General features: G+C 42.1%; 1 protein-coding gene across 4 annotated transcripts in view; it reads left to right on the top strand.

Annotated features, from left to right (window-relative positions):
* The window catches only part of CDH5 (cadherin 5), a 55,184-nt gene that overhangs the window by 32,520 nt on the left and 5,318 nt on the right, over positions 1–17,346 (top strand). For all 4 annotated transcript variants that reach the window (XM_020805885.3, XM_020805884.3, XM_020805886.3 and 1 more), the window contains 8 exons: positions 1,750–1,866; positions 3,509–3,676; positions 6,671–6,858; positions 8,488–8,741; positions 10,948–11,078; positions 14,533–14,660; positions 15,301–15,409; positions 16,721–16,966. In XM_020805885.3, coding sequence (XP_020661544.3) covers positions 1,750–1,866; positions 3,509–3,676; positions 6,671–6,858; positions 8,488–8,741; positions 10,948–11,078; positions 14,533–14,660; positions 15,301–15,409; positions 16,721–16,966 — 1,341 coding nt within the window. The remainder of the gene's footprint in view (positions 1–1,749; positions 1,867–3,508; positions 3,677–6,670; positions 6,859–8,487; positions 8,742–10,947; positions 11,079–14,532; positions 14,661–15,300; positions 15,410–16,720; positions 16,967–17,346) is intronic.

Genomic DNA, 17,346 nt, shown 5'->3' with positions numbered 1-17,346 from the left:
AAACAGCAATGTGTTTACCTAGCATGGTCCATATACAGTAATACCTCCACCAGTGTGATCTGTGTGCTACATCAATAGGTAAATATATTTAAAAGTTTAAAATTGTAGAGTAGATGAAAATAGAGGAAGGACGGTTCTCTATTGTCCCTTTCAATGCCACAGCCCACCAAATATGTCACAGACTTGTCACCACAGATGGCATTGCCCACTGCTCTATTTTGGTGCAAACTAACCATCCACATGAGCTGATTAAGAATGCTCCTAATCATGCCAAAAAAAAACCTTGTAGCCCTATCACTGCACTAAAAAGTGGGGGGGGGCAGCCCTCAAAAGGGTCAGGATGGAGCAGTCAAAGTCAAAACAATTGTGGATGCTGCACCAAAAGCAATCCAAATAGCGAGCTGTTCTGCCAGTGCAGATGTGCCCTAAATTTGTGCAACAGTATATGGCTCTTGAAAGAGTCAGCCCTATCCTCAGGCAGAGTATGGCTGCTGCTCTCAGGGATGCTAAGGGACTGGAAGCAGGCTGATCTCAATGGGTCAGAGAGCCTGTCTGGTGCCCCTAAGGTAGTCTGCAATGCTCCAAAGAATATTCACTATTGCCAACGCTGAAGCTACTGCCAGCACAGATGGCTCCTCGGGCAGCAAAATGTCTGTGGACAGTCACGGCTGAGGAATTTTTGGCCCTCCAAATATTTTGGCTTACTGTTATCAACCCCATTGAGCATAGCCAATGAGGCGAGGGATAATTAGAACAACAGGCCAAAACATTTGCAGGACCAAAAAGCCTCCTTATCCTTCTTCATCAGGAGACAATTCAGTACAGCCCTGGTGAACACTCTGATGAGAGTTAACTCTGCCTCAGCTGACGCATCAACAGTGCTGTACAGGCAGGTTTGGTGGTAGCCCCCTAAATCCTCGGTCAGTTCCCGAGGGCATCGTGTTAGTGTTAATGTCCTACCAGCACTGCTGCCTTTGGCCTGAATAGACAAAACATCGATGGCCCTTCGGCTATGCTGAGTCAGGCGAAGTGGTAGGGTCACCCATTAGGAAGTCATCACGGATATTCTGACAGTGCCCCAGAGCAATGTTATACCAGTACACAGTGAGAATTGTCAAGTTCCGTATGCTCGCCATAGATCCGTCAATCCCAGATCCCTATATAGATCACACTGTACCAATAGGAGATCAAAATTTAAAGAAGACAGACTTGTCACTGGAAGGATGCAAACACACCCATTGTGTTTCCAGTATTTCCTACTGGGAGGGTGCAAATCTGCCTGCTCCAAGCATGTATACCACTTGCAGCTGCTCCTCCCTGGGCTGAAGGAAATGCAAAGCAGGTGATGTTTTGAGCCAGGTATTCCTCCTCTCCAACTGTCCTCTCCCCATGTATTCAAATTTCAAGTGGTCCGAGTTTAACAAACAGGGCAGTGAAGTCCCAGGCCCGGCCTACTGTGCAGTTTTGCTTGCTGAATCAGAAAACCCAACACTAGTGGAGTGATGACTTTCTTCTCCTCTCTCTCTCTCCAAAACCTGTCCCTGACTGTTTCTGTGCCTTCTAAAACAGGTTCTTAGCATTCATGGGGATACTTCAGGATGGAGAGGGGATTGCTAGTTCTGGCAGAAGTAATGAAATGTAGTGGAAGTAGGCCATTCAGTCCTGAACATTGTGTCCTATTTTTTTCATCTGAAGAATCCCAATAATAAACATGTGCCTATCACTGGGCACCGTATCATTTCTCTTTAGGAACTTCAGTCACTACAGTAACTGCTGTTGATGCTGATGACCCAACACTTCATGGCTATGCTGATGTTTTCTATGAAGTTATTCAGGGAAAAGATTACTTCAAAATAGATGACACTGGTAGGTATGGTATCCGTAATAAAACCAATAGAACGGTTCAGATTCTGTCAGAGCCAAACCTTGCTAATTCAGGGAAGCTACCATATTTTTCCGTGTATAAAATAACACTTTTTCCTAAAATAATTGAAGGGAAAATTGGCGGTGGTTTTATATTCGGAAGAAAGGAGAAAATGTAGGGAGAAAGCAGAAATTGCATTCCCCCCCTGAATTTTCTTTGCAAAACGTGGAGGAGGGAAGCTGCTTTTTGCAACAAAAATGTAAGGTGAAAGCAGAAATCGCTTCCCCCTGCATTTTCTTTGCAAAACATGGAGGGGGGAAGCTATTTTGCAATGAAAATGCAAAGAAAGAAATTTTTATTTAGAAAATTGGGGAGTGTGTTTTATACATGGGGCGTCTTATACATGGAAAAATATGGTAGTCTTCCATTTCCCTTCCCAGCACTGATGACTCATAGTTTGAGAAAGGGAGGCATCTCACCCTATTATTTCAGGATAAGCCCCCACCCTTGTTGGTCCATGGACCACACTGCTTGTGTGTTGTTTCTTTATCCGATACCCACAGTAGTCTGTAGTGTTGTGGACTTTTGAATGCTGATTAAATTCCTCTCCCTTTGCAGCAGAAGTGCAGGGATTCACAGTGAAAAATAACTGCAGGTTCCCCCAAGTACTCCATCCCTTTTCTCATTAACTGGCACTAACATTCCCGATAACTCACTTGGAGATGTTATTAGGAGAAAGAATAAAAGATTTCATTCCTTACACCAAACTGAAAAATATAGCTGCCTTCAACAACAGCCTTCAACAAACTCTGAAGAGGGGAAAGGAACAGATCAGAGAGGCGGGGCTCTCTTTGAACTCAGAGGCAGGGTGGCTGTCAATCTATCCAGGTTAGTGCTGGATAGAGTGATGATCACCCCAGTCCAGAAAGTTCCCTCCCAGCCACACCTCCCCAGGTAGCATGTGTTGAGAGTTGTGTGGAACTCGTGTGAATTCCCCAAAATTGCGCAGCAAGAAGTGCCAGCCGGTTAGGCAGAATTAACTGGAAGTTCCCCTTTTTGGTAATCTCCCCTCACCAAACACTAGCACATAACAAAATACTCAGGAGGTCTTTTTATCATTAAATTATTTTACTCACATGAGGTTATCATTCTTAAAGGTTTCAGTTAGTTACATAATAAACATCTTAAATGTATGAAACAATAGCTTAATGTGTAAAGATCTGAGAGATAACAAGTAAGTGTCTTGAGGTTTTAATCACCTCAGAGAGAGAAGAGGCAGTTACAGAGACAGTAACAGTTAAAGCTTCCCTCTGATTGGTTAGTATTCAAAACTATATACTAGCAAGTTAGTCTGTGCACTGGATGGTCTTCCCTTTTGAAATTTACAGTTAGATTGGTTGACCATCCAATACATCCAACAGCATGTAAGGTTGTAAAAATCCCAACATGTAAGTGCCAGAATCTTACTACTCATCATTAGGACCTTTTAGTATATAGCTGAATTTAAAGGGAAAGGTGATGTAGAAGCGACAGATGTGCATTATTTATTTATTTATTTATTTATTTATTTATTTATTTATTTATTTATTTATTTATATCCCGCTCATCTGGTCAAATCGATAATACATACTGTTTGTTTTTAAGGGAAAATCATCACAGCTGTTCCTGATCTGGACAGAGAACAAACCCCCTCCTATACAATTGTGGTCAAAGCAAAGGATGGCAAAGGGCTACACTCAGAAGAATCAGGAACTGCTACAGTCCACATTAAATTGATTGATATCAATGACAACTTCCCAACATTTAGACAAGGTGAGTTTTTTTTCAAACGCAAGAGATTAAATTAGAAAATCAGCTCTAAACCAAATCAGAGAATTAGAATTTGATTTAAAGCTATGCAAAATTATTTCCAGTAGAGTTGTTGTTGTTGTTGTTGTTGTTGTTGTTGTTGTTGTTGTTGTTGTTGTTGTTGTTGTTGTTGTTTACATTCCCCTGGAAACATGCTTCACTGGCCAATCCCATTCTCAACTTTAAAAACATTTGCTTCAGTATTTTTTAAAAACCTGTATTCCTTCCCTTCATAAACTGTGTGGTCTCCCAGGAAAAGATCTGATCTATTTATTTGGTTTTCAGCCCTCCATTTCCCTCCAAATCCTTTCTGACTCTTTGAATAACGAAGTTTGAGAATTCTTACCCTTGTATGTTCTTTTGGCTTTTATCCAATGACGGAGCGATTGCATGAAAGATCAAGAAAAGCAGAAGACAAATCCGAAATTCAGCCGCCTTCAACACTCTGCATGTTTGAACTCCAACTTAGAATAATAGAAGTTTAGAGATAGGAGGGATTTGAAGGGTCATCTAGACCAACTTTCTGCCAAAGCAGGAAATCCACAGCTAAATCATCTCCGGTGGGCGGTCATCCAATCTTGTTCAAAAATCTCTAAGGAAGCTGAGCCTGCTGCCTTCCAAGGCAATCTATTCCACTATCAAACAGCTCCTACTGTGAAGAGGTTCCTCCAAATATTTAGTCACAATCTCCATTGTTTCAGTTTAAACTCATTACTTTAGTTCTGCCTATGGAGCCATTGAAAAACTGTCTTCACAAATATTTGAAGATTGCTGCCATATTGTTTCTCAGTCTTCTCTTCTCCATCTTAAACGTATTTACTTGCCATAGCCTTTCTTCAGACAGTTTGGTTTCCACATCTTTCATCATCTTGATCATCCATCTCTGGACATGTTTCAGCTTCTTGATATCCTACTGAAATTTTGGTGCCCGGAACTGGACACAGTATTCAAGATGAGGACAGACCAAAGCAGGAATAATGTGGTCACCTCCCATGATCTGTAGCTCTTCTCTTGATGGACCTTACAATTGCACAAGAGTCTTTGGATTTTCTTTATTTTGATATAATATGAGATATTTTTATCCAGATTATTCTGTATGATGTTTGTTGTGGGTTTTTCGGGCTCTTTGGCTGTGTTCTGAAGGTTGTTCTTCCTGATGTTTTGCCAGTCTCTGTGACTGGCATCTTCAGAGGACTGGAGTAGGAACTCTGTAGGAACAGAGCATGGACAGAGTTCCTACTCCAGTCCTCTAAGGATGCCGGCCACAGAGACTGGTGAAATGTCAGGAAGAACAACCTTCAGAACACGACCAAAGAGCCCGAAAAACCCACAACAACCATCAGATCCCAGCTGTGAAAGCCTTCAAGAATACATATTCTGTATGAGTTAGAACCCACTCCTCGCTTCTTTTCTTTACACATTTTCCCCATAATCCACATGTTCCTGAGCCTCATGCCCAGAAAAACAACACTAGTGATGGGTGGGTGGGAGGCACACGGCACTGTCCTCTGATCTCTCTATCGCTGTCTCTCTCACACACACACAGTTGCAGAGTTTGGAAGTAACTAAGAGTTATCAACAATTGGTTTATTGTAATTAGCTGTTTTCCCCACTAACTTCACCACAGTTCATTTGTTAAATAAATATATTACATCATGATTGTAAGTTGACAGAAGATATTTCACTCCTTTTGCAGTGTAACTGTAATTCTTATGTTTATAGCCTGCCAAAATAGTGGAAAGGGACAGCACATAGTTTAAATGCTTGTTCATGCTGTGCTGCTGACTCATGTTTTACTGTAGGTCTGGAGGCAACAACATGGAAAATGTTTTGTACCACATGCAGTTCATAGTACTCAGATATTTTGTATTTTGAAGTAACTAAAAAGCAAGTTAAAATGCTAACTTTAATTACTTTCATGAAACAGTTGTTTTTAAAATAATTACAACTGCACTGTAACTATTACTTTTAAGGACCTTGAGACGATCATTGTAACTACAGTAGTTGTTTTAAAAAGTAACACCAAGCTCTGATCACCAGATGGTGTGCTAATGTAGCAATTCATGTAGGGTCAATATAGATGACTGTCGGGGAAGTTCTTAGATTGGGATCTTAATGAAAACTTTCATACTATGCAAAAATTCTCATTAATTAACAAAGACCCTGATCTCAGACACTGAACTTTGTAGTACAATGATTAAACTGGAGTCAGGACTCTGATCACGACCTGCGTTTGATCTCAACAGGCTCAAGGTTGACTCAGCCTTCCATCCTTCAGAGGCTGAGGTTGGTCAATTGAGTACCCAACTCACTGGGGTTGGGCAATGTGTAGCCTGTATAATTAAATGGTAAACCGCCCAGAGAGTGCTTTCAGCACTATGGGGGCAGTATATTAGCAGCATAGTTTGCTTTTTTTTGCTTTTGATCTAACAGCTTCTTTGACACTATACATTCAGCACATTTTTCCTCAAGTCGAAAAAGGCATCTGTTTGTCCTGGCAATATGATTTTCCTGAGCTATCTGTCTTGCATTTAGCAGGTGTTGTTTTGTGACTGGACACTAAATTTAAAAGTGTGATTGCTGACGAACATGTCTCTGCATACATCTCATTGTGGGAAGGGAAAGCAGGTTAATCATAGGAACCACATCATGTCTATTTTGGCTCATGATTTAGAATACTTTCCACCACATGTGCACTCTATATACTGTGGTTCTCTTAATGCTCTCTTTCCACTGACAACATCAGTTTCTTGGGTTGCCTGCTTCCCCTCCTCCTCCTTTCCTAAAAGTCAGATACCCTGGGTCATAAAAGAGTGTAAAAGATGCCTAGGCTTCTTTTTGTTTGTTTGTTTGTTTGTTTGTTTGTTTGTTTGTTTGTTTGTTTGTTTGTTTGTTTACAAGGGTGTGCATTAGTAACACAGCTATTTCAAATTATTTTGTTGCCTTTTCCCCCCCCAGAACAATTCACTTTTGAAGTCCCTGAAAATATCAGGTTAGGTGGAAAAGTTGGGAGCCTAGAGGTTGTAGATATTGATGAGCCACAGAACAGAAATACAAAGTACAGTTTTGTCCAAGGATCTTACCAAGATACCTTCGAAATAGAATCCAAACCTGAAACAAATGAAGGAATAATTAGACCTAAGAAGGTATGTTGTCTGGAGACAAAGCAGTGTGTTGATGTGCAAGAACTTGTATTTGCTTTGTTTGTTTGTTTAAATATTTATAAGTCCCACCTCCAGGTCAAGTCTGCCTGGGGTAGTGAGCACATAAATACTAATTATAATGATGTGCTGTCAAATCAGTTCTGGCTTATGGCAACCCTTTCCAGGCTTTTCCAGATAGAGCGTGTACACAGAAGTGGTTTGCCATTCCTTTCTTCTGGGGGTGCCCTGGAACCTTGCAGCCCACCCAGGGACACACGGGCTGGCTCCTCCTCCCCCCCCCAAGGACTCACAGTGGGGAATCAAATTCCCAACCTCCAGCACTATAGAGGCATAAATATTCAATGTAATAAAGATTGAAACTGAAATGGTTAGAAGATGAGACACTGCTCAACAACTGGATTGAACTTAATTAAATCAATTACAGTAAATTATCCAGGCTTGATCATCTCGTCCCACCGGTTGCCAGTGCAGTAGTTGCACAACTGCAGCATCCTACCTCTTTTTAAAAATCTCCTGCACTTATATTTCTGATGAATGGGAGGAAAGCAGATCTTCTGCAGAGGAAAGCCCAAGGCCCGACATGCCACCCGTTTGTGTCCTCTTGAATGTCCACCAAGAGCACTCTGAGACTGTAATGAGACTCAGTACAGAACTTATTGAAAACATATAGGCATGAGATTTTAAAAGTCATAACCCGTGCTTTAAATTGGGTTAAGGAACATACCAAACGCCAGTGCAGATTAAACAGCAACACTCATTGAGTGTTGACCAGTTTTGTAGCAGTGTTAAACCATTTCAGCTAATCCACATGTGCTCCATGGGTGGCTTATGACCACCACACCCCCAGTTTTGTACCACCTTGCCCCACTCCCTTTGCTCCTTCCATATAGCAGAATAAAAAAAGGGGGGGCACATGTTTCTTTAAAAACAGAAACCTCCCTTGAAGCTCAGTTTTTCAGTAAAATTGGCTGTATGTTTCCTGGGCACTGGATTTTCAAAGTAATTGCAGTAGTTGGGTTTCCCCATTATTTGCTGCCATATTGCCACATTTTTGGGAGGTCTGGTGGCAAATCAGGAGGCCCAGCAGCAGCGCTTGGTGCCCCACCCCTAACTCCTGATGCTGCCAGCCCTTGGTTCAAAGGACAAAACATGTAGAGATGTTTGCAAAGTTCAAATCGACAGTATATCACAGAAGTGAGTGCACCCCCTCAAAATAATGCAACCAGGGAGGGAAAACAGCTACTTGGGCCCAACTTGGACATTGTCATTTAGGGGCGTACTCACTTTTGTTGCCAGCGGTTTAGACATCAATGGCTGTGTGTTGTGTTATTTTGAGGGGACAGCACATTTCCACAAGCTGTATACACACTGCTTTACATTGTAGCCAAGTGTCATTTCTTCGGTGTTGTCACATGAAAAGATATAGTAAAATATTTATGAAATGTGAGGGGGTGTACTCACTTCTGTGATGTACTGTATTTCACATTTCTTCCAGTCATAGCCCTGCAGAGCAGGGACATGAATGGCACTCTTTTGACATATTTTTGACAAATGTGCACTATCTACCGCTTTCTTCCCACTACAAACTGAACACGTCTGTATTTCATTTAGCCGCTGGACTTTGAAAGCATAGCCATCTACAGGTTTGTTGTGGAAGCAACTGATGCCAACATTAACTACGCATATTCCAGAAAAAAAGGGGCCAAGAGCATTACAAGTCTAACCATCAAAGTGACTGATGTGGATGAGCCCCCCATCTTTGCCCAACCCTCATATACATTCCAAGTAACAGAAGAAGGTGATATCAAGAAGCCTATTGGATGTGTTTCTGCGAAGGACCCTGATAAAGCAAAGCGGGAAATAAGGTATTTAAAAACTGGAGCCTCTCTGAAGATTTCCTCTAAATTTGAAAGAAGAATGACTGAAGGACAAACTAGACAAGTGTTAGATTTTTTCCATTCCATTTAACATGGCCACTGGAGAAAAGTGCCAATAGCACCTGTTGGGGAAGGGCATCTGTTAATTTTTACTTCTAATTGATAAGTAAAGGTAAAGATTCCCCTTGACATTGAGTCCAGTCGTCTCCGACTCTACGGCGCAGTGCTCATCCCTGTTTCCAAGCCGTAGAGCCAGCGTTTGTCCGAAGACAGTTTCCGTGGTCACGTGACCAGCGCGACTAGACACAGAATGCTGTTACCTTCCCACCGTGGTGGTATCTATTTATCTGTTCGCATTTAAATGGTTTTGAACTGCTAGGTTGCCAGGAGCTGGGACAAGCGATGGGAGCTCACTCCGTCACGTGGATTCGATCTTACGACGGCTGGTCGTCCAAACTTGCAGCACAGAGGCTTCTGTGGTTTAACTCGCAGCGCCACCACGTCCCTTTTCTTTTTTTTATCAATATGTAATTGATGGATATAAGAATAATTATGTGGGCCTTGCTAAGCAGGTGCTGAGAGGGAATTTTAATTAAGCCTCCCTTTTCCCAGCTTGGGTCCCAAACTAATCCCTTGCTCTGCTCTGAAGGTTGAATTTGAACGGGGAGGACATTGCCCCCCATCAGTGTTATTGAGGATTTCCTCCCAAAGCAAATACTAGCTGCAGAGGAAAGGCCTTTCCTTCTGCATCTGCTGGAAAATCCAAGTACTTTTAAAGGGCTTTCCTCTGCTTATGATTGTTTTGAGTGGTATCAGCCAGTTGGCAGAGAGGCTTTGAAAAATGATGAACTGTCCTTTAGAGGGATTTCCCCGTTAGATGGCCATCCAGCCACCAGAGATTACAGCATCTCTGGTGGCTGGATGGCCATCTAACGAGAAATCCCTCTAAATCTCCGCAGAAGATCTGAGAAGACCTATGAGTTCCCAACCAACTGTAGGATTCTATCCTTATTCCAGTCTAATAAAATCTGTAAGTCAGCCTTATGGATGCCTCAGTCACTACATGGCAGCCACTCCCACCACTGAATTTCCTGCCACAACATTTAGGAAGATGAGCAGAGAAGGACCCTGATCATCTTCCTCCCTACCTAAATGGTGTTCCTCCCTAGCTATTTGGAAGCATGAGAGGCACACAATCCCTTGTTCCCTTCTCCACCCTAGTAGGAGAAATTAGGTTCACAGTGATTATTACCAGCACTTTAAAGGGAGGGTGGTTTCAATTTTTTTCAACTGCACAAACTAAGGCTCAATGGGAGTTTGTTGCAGTTGCCTCATGTTAGCTCCCACAGTGCAGGTTCTTCTGAGATACTTGCCATAGCAATGAGATTTTTAAACTAACCCATTCCCTACCTTCCAGTGACAAATCCTAAAATTAAGCACAGTTCATTGCAAGGTATGGGAGGTGAGGGAAATCTTGTGCTATGACAAACGGATGTCCTCTCTCTCTCTGGGGAAAGCACTCTCTCAAAATACATATGCTTAGGATATTGTCTAATTTGATCTCAAAATTGGGGAGGGGGATTTGAGTGTGTGTTTGTATGTGAGAAGGAAGGGTGTGCATGGGTGACTGTGTCTGCCCGTTTGGGTGTTAGCAGACACTGTCTGACTATTGTCACATTGCAGCCCTGGGGGCAAGAAAAGTCTACATATTATCCCCATGGAGCTAAGTCAAGGCCATCTAATGGTGATTCTCTGAGAGTTTTTTAAACATAAAGTACCCAGAACTGGTTTTCTTGTCCCTCTTGATGGTCCCCATAATAGTAATGCTCCAGGATCATGCCACACAAGTGGCAAAGTCTGCCACTCTACAAGGCACACAAGCTCTAGGCTGACCTTGACTGCTTCCACTCCCATAGTCAGACATTATGGATTATACTCACTGAATGATACCAGAAGCTTTTTTAAATATGATAGCCAGGAAATAAACCTTCAGAATGATAGCCACAATGTAACCCATGAGCTGAACAATTGAAATGTATCAGTATTTAATGCGGTAATTAGACATGCTTTTAAAAAGGTGTTTATGAACAATTCTAAACAACAGAATTAAATTTAACAGAATTTAATTTACAAATGGATATACCAGAAAATAGGAAATAAACACCTTTTTTTTTCATTCTTACCACTAACACAGGTACCGTATATTAAGGTCTTCTGATTTTGAAATATCTACCACAGGATGTATTTTTGCCAGAAGGCCTTTGGACAGAGAGGAAAATGCCTGGCATAACATAACTGTGGCAGCCAATGAGGTGGACCAAAACAGTAAGTCTTTATCCCACACTACCTGGAAGTTCATAAACATACCACGCACACAGCATCCTCCAGCTACTCCAATAGATGGTACTGACCATGCTGGTTGGGGCCCTCTGATGAGTTGTAGTCTACAAATGTAACTTTCCTCAAACAGGCTAGAGCTCAGCCAAGGTTTTTCAGAAGTGTTTCCCCACTCCCTGAAGAACATTTCTGAGATTTTCATTTTCTTGAAAGAAGATTGCTTTGTAGAATTGTCTCCAGTTCTTCTCCACAATTTTTGGTGGCAGACACTTCTCCAGCATTGTGCCCCTGGAGGACACTCTAGACAGGGGCATCGGGGGAAACACAATTTAGTGGCCAGGTTGCCCAAAACGTTGCTGATGGTCTTGCAAAGTCACACCAGCATGATGCTAACTGCATAACATTTTGAAGCAAATCACTTCAAGTTAAGAAATTACCGTAGACCTCCTCTGCTGTTTACTGAGTCACACAACTCCATGTGCAACAGAGAATGTCTATAGAGAGGCCATTTGCCCCCAACAGTTACAATGTTGGCATTGTGCTGGCATAAGTACGCATGAGGATTTGGGCCAACATATATCTCATCCTGATGCTGAGGCTCCAATACTTTGGCCATCTCATGAGAAGAGAAGACTCCCTGGAAAAGACCTTGATGTTGGGAAAGTGTGAAGGCAAGAGGAGAAGGGGATGACAGAGGACGAGATGGTTGGACAGTGTCACCAAAGCTACCAAGATGAATTTGACCCAACTCCGGGAGGCAGTGGAAGACAGGAGGGCCTGGCGTGCTCTGGTCCATGGGGTCACGAAGAGTCGGACACAATTTAACGACTAAACAACAACAACATATATTTTACACACTGGGCTCATTCTGCCATAGTATTTACCGTATTTTTCGCTCCATAAGATGTACCAAATTTTTAGGAGAAGAAAACGGAAAAATTAATCTGTTTTCTTCTCCTAAAAATTTGGTGAGCCTTATGAAGAGGTCCATCTTATGGAACACACCCTAGCCCCCTCTGGCCCCGTGGGGAGGTGGGGGGAGCCTCCAAAGGGTCCTAGTCTGTGTTCCAGGACCCTTTAAAGACTCACCCTGCCCCCCCGGGGGTCAGAGGGGCCAAAATCGCCACCTTCTGGGACTCTTATGAAGCTTTCCAGAAGCTGGCGATTTGGCCCCCGCTGGCCCCATGGGGGGTGGGAGGAGCCCTACAAGGTTCCTGGAAGGCTCACTCAGACCCTTGGGAGGCTCCTCCCCACGGGGCCAGTGAGGGCGAAATCGCCACCTTCACTCCATGAGACGCACTGACTTTCCCTCCCACCTTTTTTGGGGGGGAGTGCGTCTTATGGAGCAAAAAATACGGTACTTCAGTGCTTTGTTTGATGCTGATGTAGCCAGTTTAATTTGGGGCATCCAGACAACACTCCTGATTCCTTTCATGTGAATAGCAGTGAAATTCCAGTGCTGTTAACTCCTTAAGAGATATGAGGCTTTTTAAGAAATCATGATAGTATATATTTCAAATCTAATTATTCTACTTTTCTATGTATATCTGCATACTGGTATCCTCCATGATGCCAATCAGCACATCCTCTCTGATGTACATACAGTAGTATGGTGCACTTTGGGAGGGACACCTTTTCCGCATTTTGTCCTGTTATTCTTCCACACTGGTGTCCAGTTAACCACACTGTTCTTCCCTCCCAGTGGTGAATTTTCCTCTGCTTTGCTTTCCCATGTTTTCTGCTGATCAGTCCTCCACCCCCACCCCCCTCTTTAGCAGTACATCTTCCTTTATGTCTTCAAAGGAAATCAGGGTATGAATGTAGCCGATAAATAAACAACACTCTTTGCTCAAGCCTGAGTGAGGATCTCCCACCAAAACATCTGGAAGCTGCAGTAGTCTTTTCCTTTGCTGTGTTTTCATTGGTAAATCAAGGTCTTCTGTTCCATATGGTTTTCAGCAATGCTTCAATTCAGCAGTAAACCACTTCCAAAATTGATTGCCATTCCCCCATCTTTTAAAATATTGCATAACTGCAACATCATTCAGAGTTACTGCAATGACAGTACCTTTGCTGTGCAATGTGAGGTATTTTGATCCATATAGTTTTCAGAAGGACTGGAGTTTAGCATTATACCATTGTCACCATTTTAAAAAATGTCACACCACTAGAGTGTTACTTAGGGCACTGCTCTGACACACTGTAGTTAGGGAAAGAGTAGTGCTGTTGTGCAAAAGGATTGAGCAGATGTAGGATGCCCACATGGATGGTAGGTGAATTGAATTGAACTGAATTTATTACGGTCGGGTGACGAGCTCATAAAACATATTTATAGCTAAAATATACAAAATACAGTTTAAAAAATATACAACCAATTCATAAAACATATTATGTGTCTAAAATATACAAAATGCAATATAAAAAGGGTACAGCCAGTTCATAAAACATAGGTAAAGGTAAAGGTTCCCCTTCACAATTTTTGTCCAGTCGTGTTTGACTCTAGGGGGCGAAGCTCATCCCCGTTTCCAAGCCATAGAGCCAGCATCTGTCCGAAGACAATCTTCCGTGGGCACATGGCCAGTGTGACTTAGACACGGAACACTGTTACCTTCCCACCGAGGTGGTCCCTATTTATCTACTCGCATTTGCATGCTTTCGAACCGCTAGGTTGGCGGGAGCTGGGACAAGCGACGGGAGCTCACTCCGTCGTGTGGATTCGATCTTACGACTGCTTGGTCTTCTGATCCTGCAGCACAGGCTTCTGCGGTTTAGCCCGCAGCACCACCACATCCCTTTTTCATAAAACATATTATACCGTTAAAATATACAAAATGTAATTCAAAAGTGTGCAACAAATAATTAATTGTGTACTGGTTGTAAAATATGTGGAGAATCAAACACAGCATGAATGATAGGTGGCAAATGAAGTAGGCGACAGCAGAGGTCACATGAACACAGACATGACAAGAAACCCAATCTAGTCATATGGGTGTGAAGAGATAGGAGGTAATAAGAGCTCCATGGAAAAGTCTATTTATTGTTTTGTTATTGTTTTGAAACACAAAAACTGTTCAGGGTATACATAAAAGAAAGCTTATCAGAGCACAAGGTATATTTCATTGTCATGTTTAGCATCATGGCCCATGTCATTGGAACTGACTGTGTGTGCCGGGAACACTGATAAACTGGCCAGAAATAAGATGTTCTTGAGGCAACAGCACAAGAATAATAAAAGTGCCCATCACCAAACACCGTTCAAGAATATGCATTTACAACTGAGAGGAAATTCTCAGTGATAGCAGCCTCAGTTCTGGAATTCCCCACCCCAAAGATAAAATTAGTTCTGGCCTTATTGTCTCTTCAGTGCCAAATTAAAATGTCATTGTTGTTGAGGCATGATACCCCACTAATGAATCTGTGATTTTGTTTTTTCTTTTTTCAGAAATGGTAGTGCCTAAATTAGAAACCCATGTTCCAGTTTACATTAAGGTTAATGACATCAATGACAATGCACCAGAATTTGCTAATCCATACAACCCTCAAGTGTGTGAAAATGCTGCACCAGGAAAGGTACAGTATTGATAATCTATTAAATGGTGATAATTCCACTCCCTTAAGAAATATTATATTACAACAGATAAAATGGCTTTTAGCAGTAGGAGCCATAAATAAGGACAGCCTCTCATACAAAGTCAATAAGAGCATTATGCAATGTTTCAAAGCCCAATGGCTGAAAACAGTGACTGGGCCAACTGTGCAATGACTCTGATGCATGCTTTTATATCTATCATCCAAAGCATATTTCCATTTAACTCAATGGGGCTTTTCCCCCTGATAAATAGGGTGAAGCTTGCAGCCTTACAGTGCAACCCTCTTTGCATAAGCCATACTATATTTGACAGCGCTTAATCGGATGACACAGAAAGCTGCCTTATACCAGGTCGGATTTTATGTTCATCTGTTCCAGTTTTGCCAACTATGACTGGCAGCATCCCCTCCAGATGTTCAGGAAGAGATCTGATTTTTTTCCCCATCCCCAATCTTTTCCTAGAGCTGGCTAATGACTGAACCGGGAGCCTTCTGCATATAGAGCACAGGATCTCCCGTTGAGCTATGGCCCCTGAAAGACCTCATTATGAAGCTGGGATCCTGCTTCATGCATTCACTGAAAATGATGGAAGAGTATGACTTTTTTTTATTATTCTTGCAGGTGATCATCAGGATTTCTGCTGTAGACAAGGATGAAATGTCACCAAGTGTGAAATTCACATTTTCCTTGGTCTCTGAAGAGAGCAACTTCACTCTCATCGATAATCATGGTATGTTTCTCTAGTTCCAAGAGCTGGTGAAAAGGAAGTATAAAGTGCCCTGTGGCTCAGTGGTTAAACTGCAGTACTGCAGTCAAGCCTCTGCTGACAACCTGAGTTCGATCCTGTCAGATTCACTCAGGTTCACTGTCAAGGTGGACTCAGCCTTCCATCCTTCTGAGATCTGTGAAATGAGTACCCAACTCACTGCAGGGGGGGCAAGTTGTTGTCTGCATGGTTATGCTGTAAAACCACCCAGAGAGTGCTCTAGCACTATGGGGTGGTATATAAGTCAAAACAACAAACAAACAAACAAGTATTTCAAAAATTTTAACTACCCATGTTTCAAATGTAAGGTAAGAAGAAGAGGTTTGAAGAGAATGTTATTCCATTATCAGAATCCAGCTGGTGATTTATGCTTCAGTAAATGAAATCAGATAAGTTGTGGAAGCAAATTGCCATTAATTAACAAGGTGCAGTGGCACCTCGCTTAGCGATGTTAATCCATGCAGCAAAAATCGCTGCTAAAAAAGCCCATAGAAATGCATTAAAACGCCATTAATGCGTTCCTATGGGCTTCAAAACTAACCTTAAGCAAAAATCCTCCATTGCGGCAGCCATTTTCGGTGCCTCTAAAGTGAGGCAACACAGCGGGTGGCCATTTTGTTTACCCGGCGGCCATTTTGGAACCGCCGATCAGCTGGCTGAAAATGGGGGCTTTGCAATGATTGCTTCCCTGCAATCATCGCAAAGCAAATTTTCCCCATAGAGAACATTGCAAAGCGATCGCTTTTGCAATCACAAAAGCATCATCGCAAAGCAATTTTGTTGTAAAACGGAGCGATCGCTATGTGAGGCACCACTGTATTAGTTATGTCTATCATGAATTGGCAATTTCACTTACAGAAGCATAAATTGCCAACTAAATTCTGGCCTATATGTTTGTCATGTTTTTAACAGAGGTGCTCTACTAACTGAAAGCTTTTTGTTTGTCATAGCCTCTGATTTTTCTCACCTATGCATCTTGCACATGAAGTGCTTTCTTTTGTGATTGGTCATTGGGTTAATTTGCAAATCAGCTTGTTGAGCTACATATCTCTGAGTGTTTAATCACAGGAAAAAATGTTCCCCTGAACATCCAGTTTGATCAAAAGGTTGATTATACAGAAAGCACAGGACATTCTGGCCACTGAGACAATTCTGTGTTCCTTAAACATATTTCAGCTTCAGAAGCCAAAACTGTGTCGGCTGGCATGTAATTAATTGTATGAGGCAATAACCACTGGTGATTGCCACTTAATGAAATGTCATTGCCTTCCCCAGATAACACAGCAAATGTCACAGTCAAATATGGACAGTTTAATCGAGAGCTAGTCAAAGTCCATTATTTGCCTATCATCATCTCTGACAATGGCTCACCTCCAAAGAGCAGCACGAATTCCCTTTCCATCCAGGTGTGCAAGTGTGATGAAGATGGCACCTTCACGTTTTGCGAAGAAGCACACAAACAAGTTGGAGTCACCATCCCAGCGCTTGTGGTCATTTTCATCTGCATCCTCACCATCATTGGTAAAGAAATATTTACTTTTCTTCACTGCCCAAATTCTAGGTGGAAGAGCCAAGAAAAAGAGGAAATATTTGTGTTTGTTTCCTTATCTTTAAGATACCTAATTACACTTTATCCAAAATAGATTCCAGATTAGGTGTGTGTATCCTCATTCATCATATTTTGATACAGAAGAACAAGAATCTCCACGATTTTCCTTCACAGACATGAGATAATGAAGTTTAATTTTTTTTTGTCCACCCGAATGATAGTATTTGCTTTAACAGGAATGTATTTTGTGCAACTCACACAAAATGTATAAGTGGTACAAATTGCAAAGCTGAACTGTAATAGCTGCTGTCTTGTAGTATCAGCGGTTACATCTAAGAAGCCTCAGAGGGGC

The sequence above is a fragment of the Pogona vitticeps genome, chromosome 10 (assembly GCF_051106095.1).
Source record: "Pogona vitticeps strain Pit_001003342236 chromosome 10, PviZW2.1, whole genome shotgun sequence".
Classification (NCBI taxonomy): Eukaryota; Metazoa; Chordata; class Lepidosauria; order Squamata; family Agamidae; genus Pogona; species Pogona vitticeps.
Note: the sequence above shows the minus strand (reverse complement) of the source record. Positions and strands in the feature narration are given on the sequence as shown.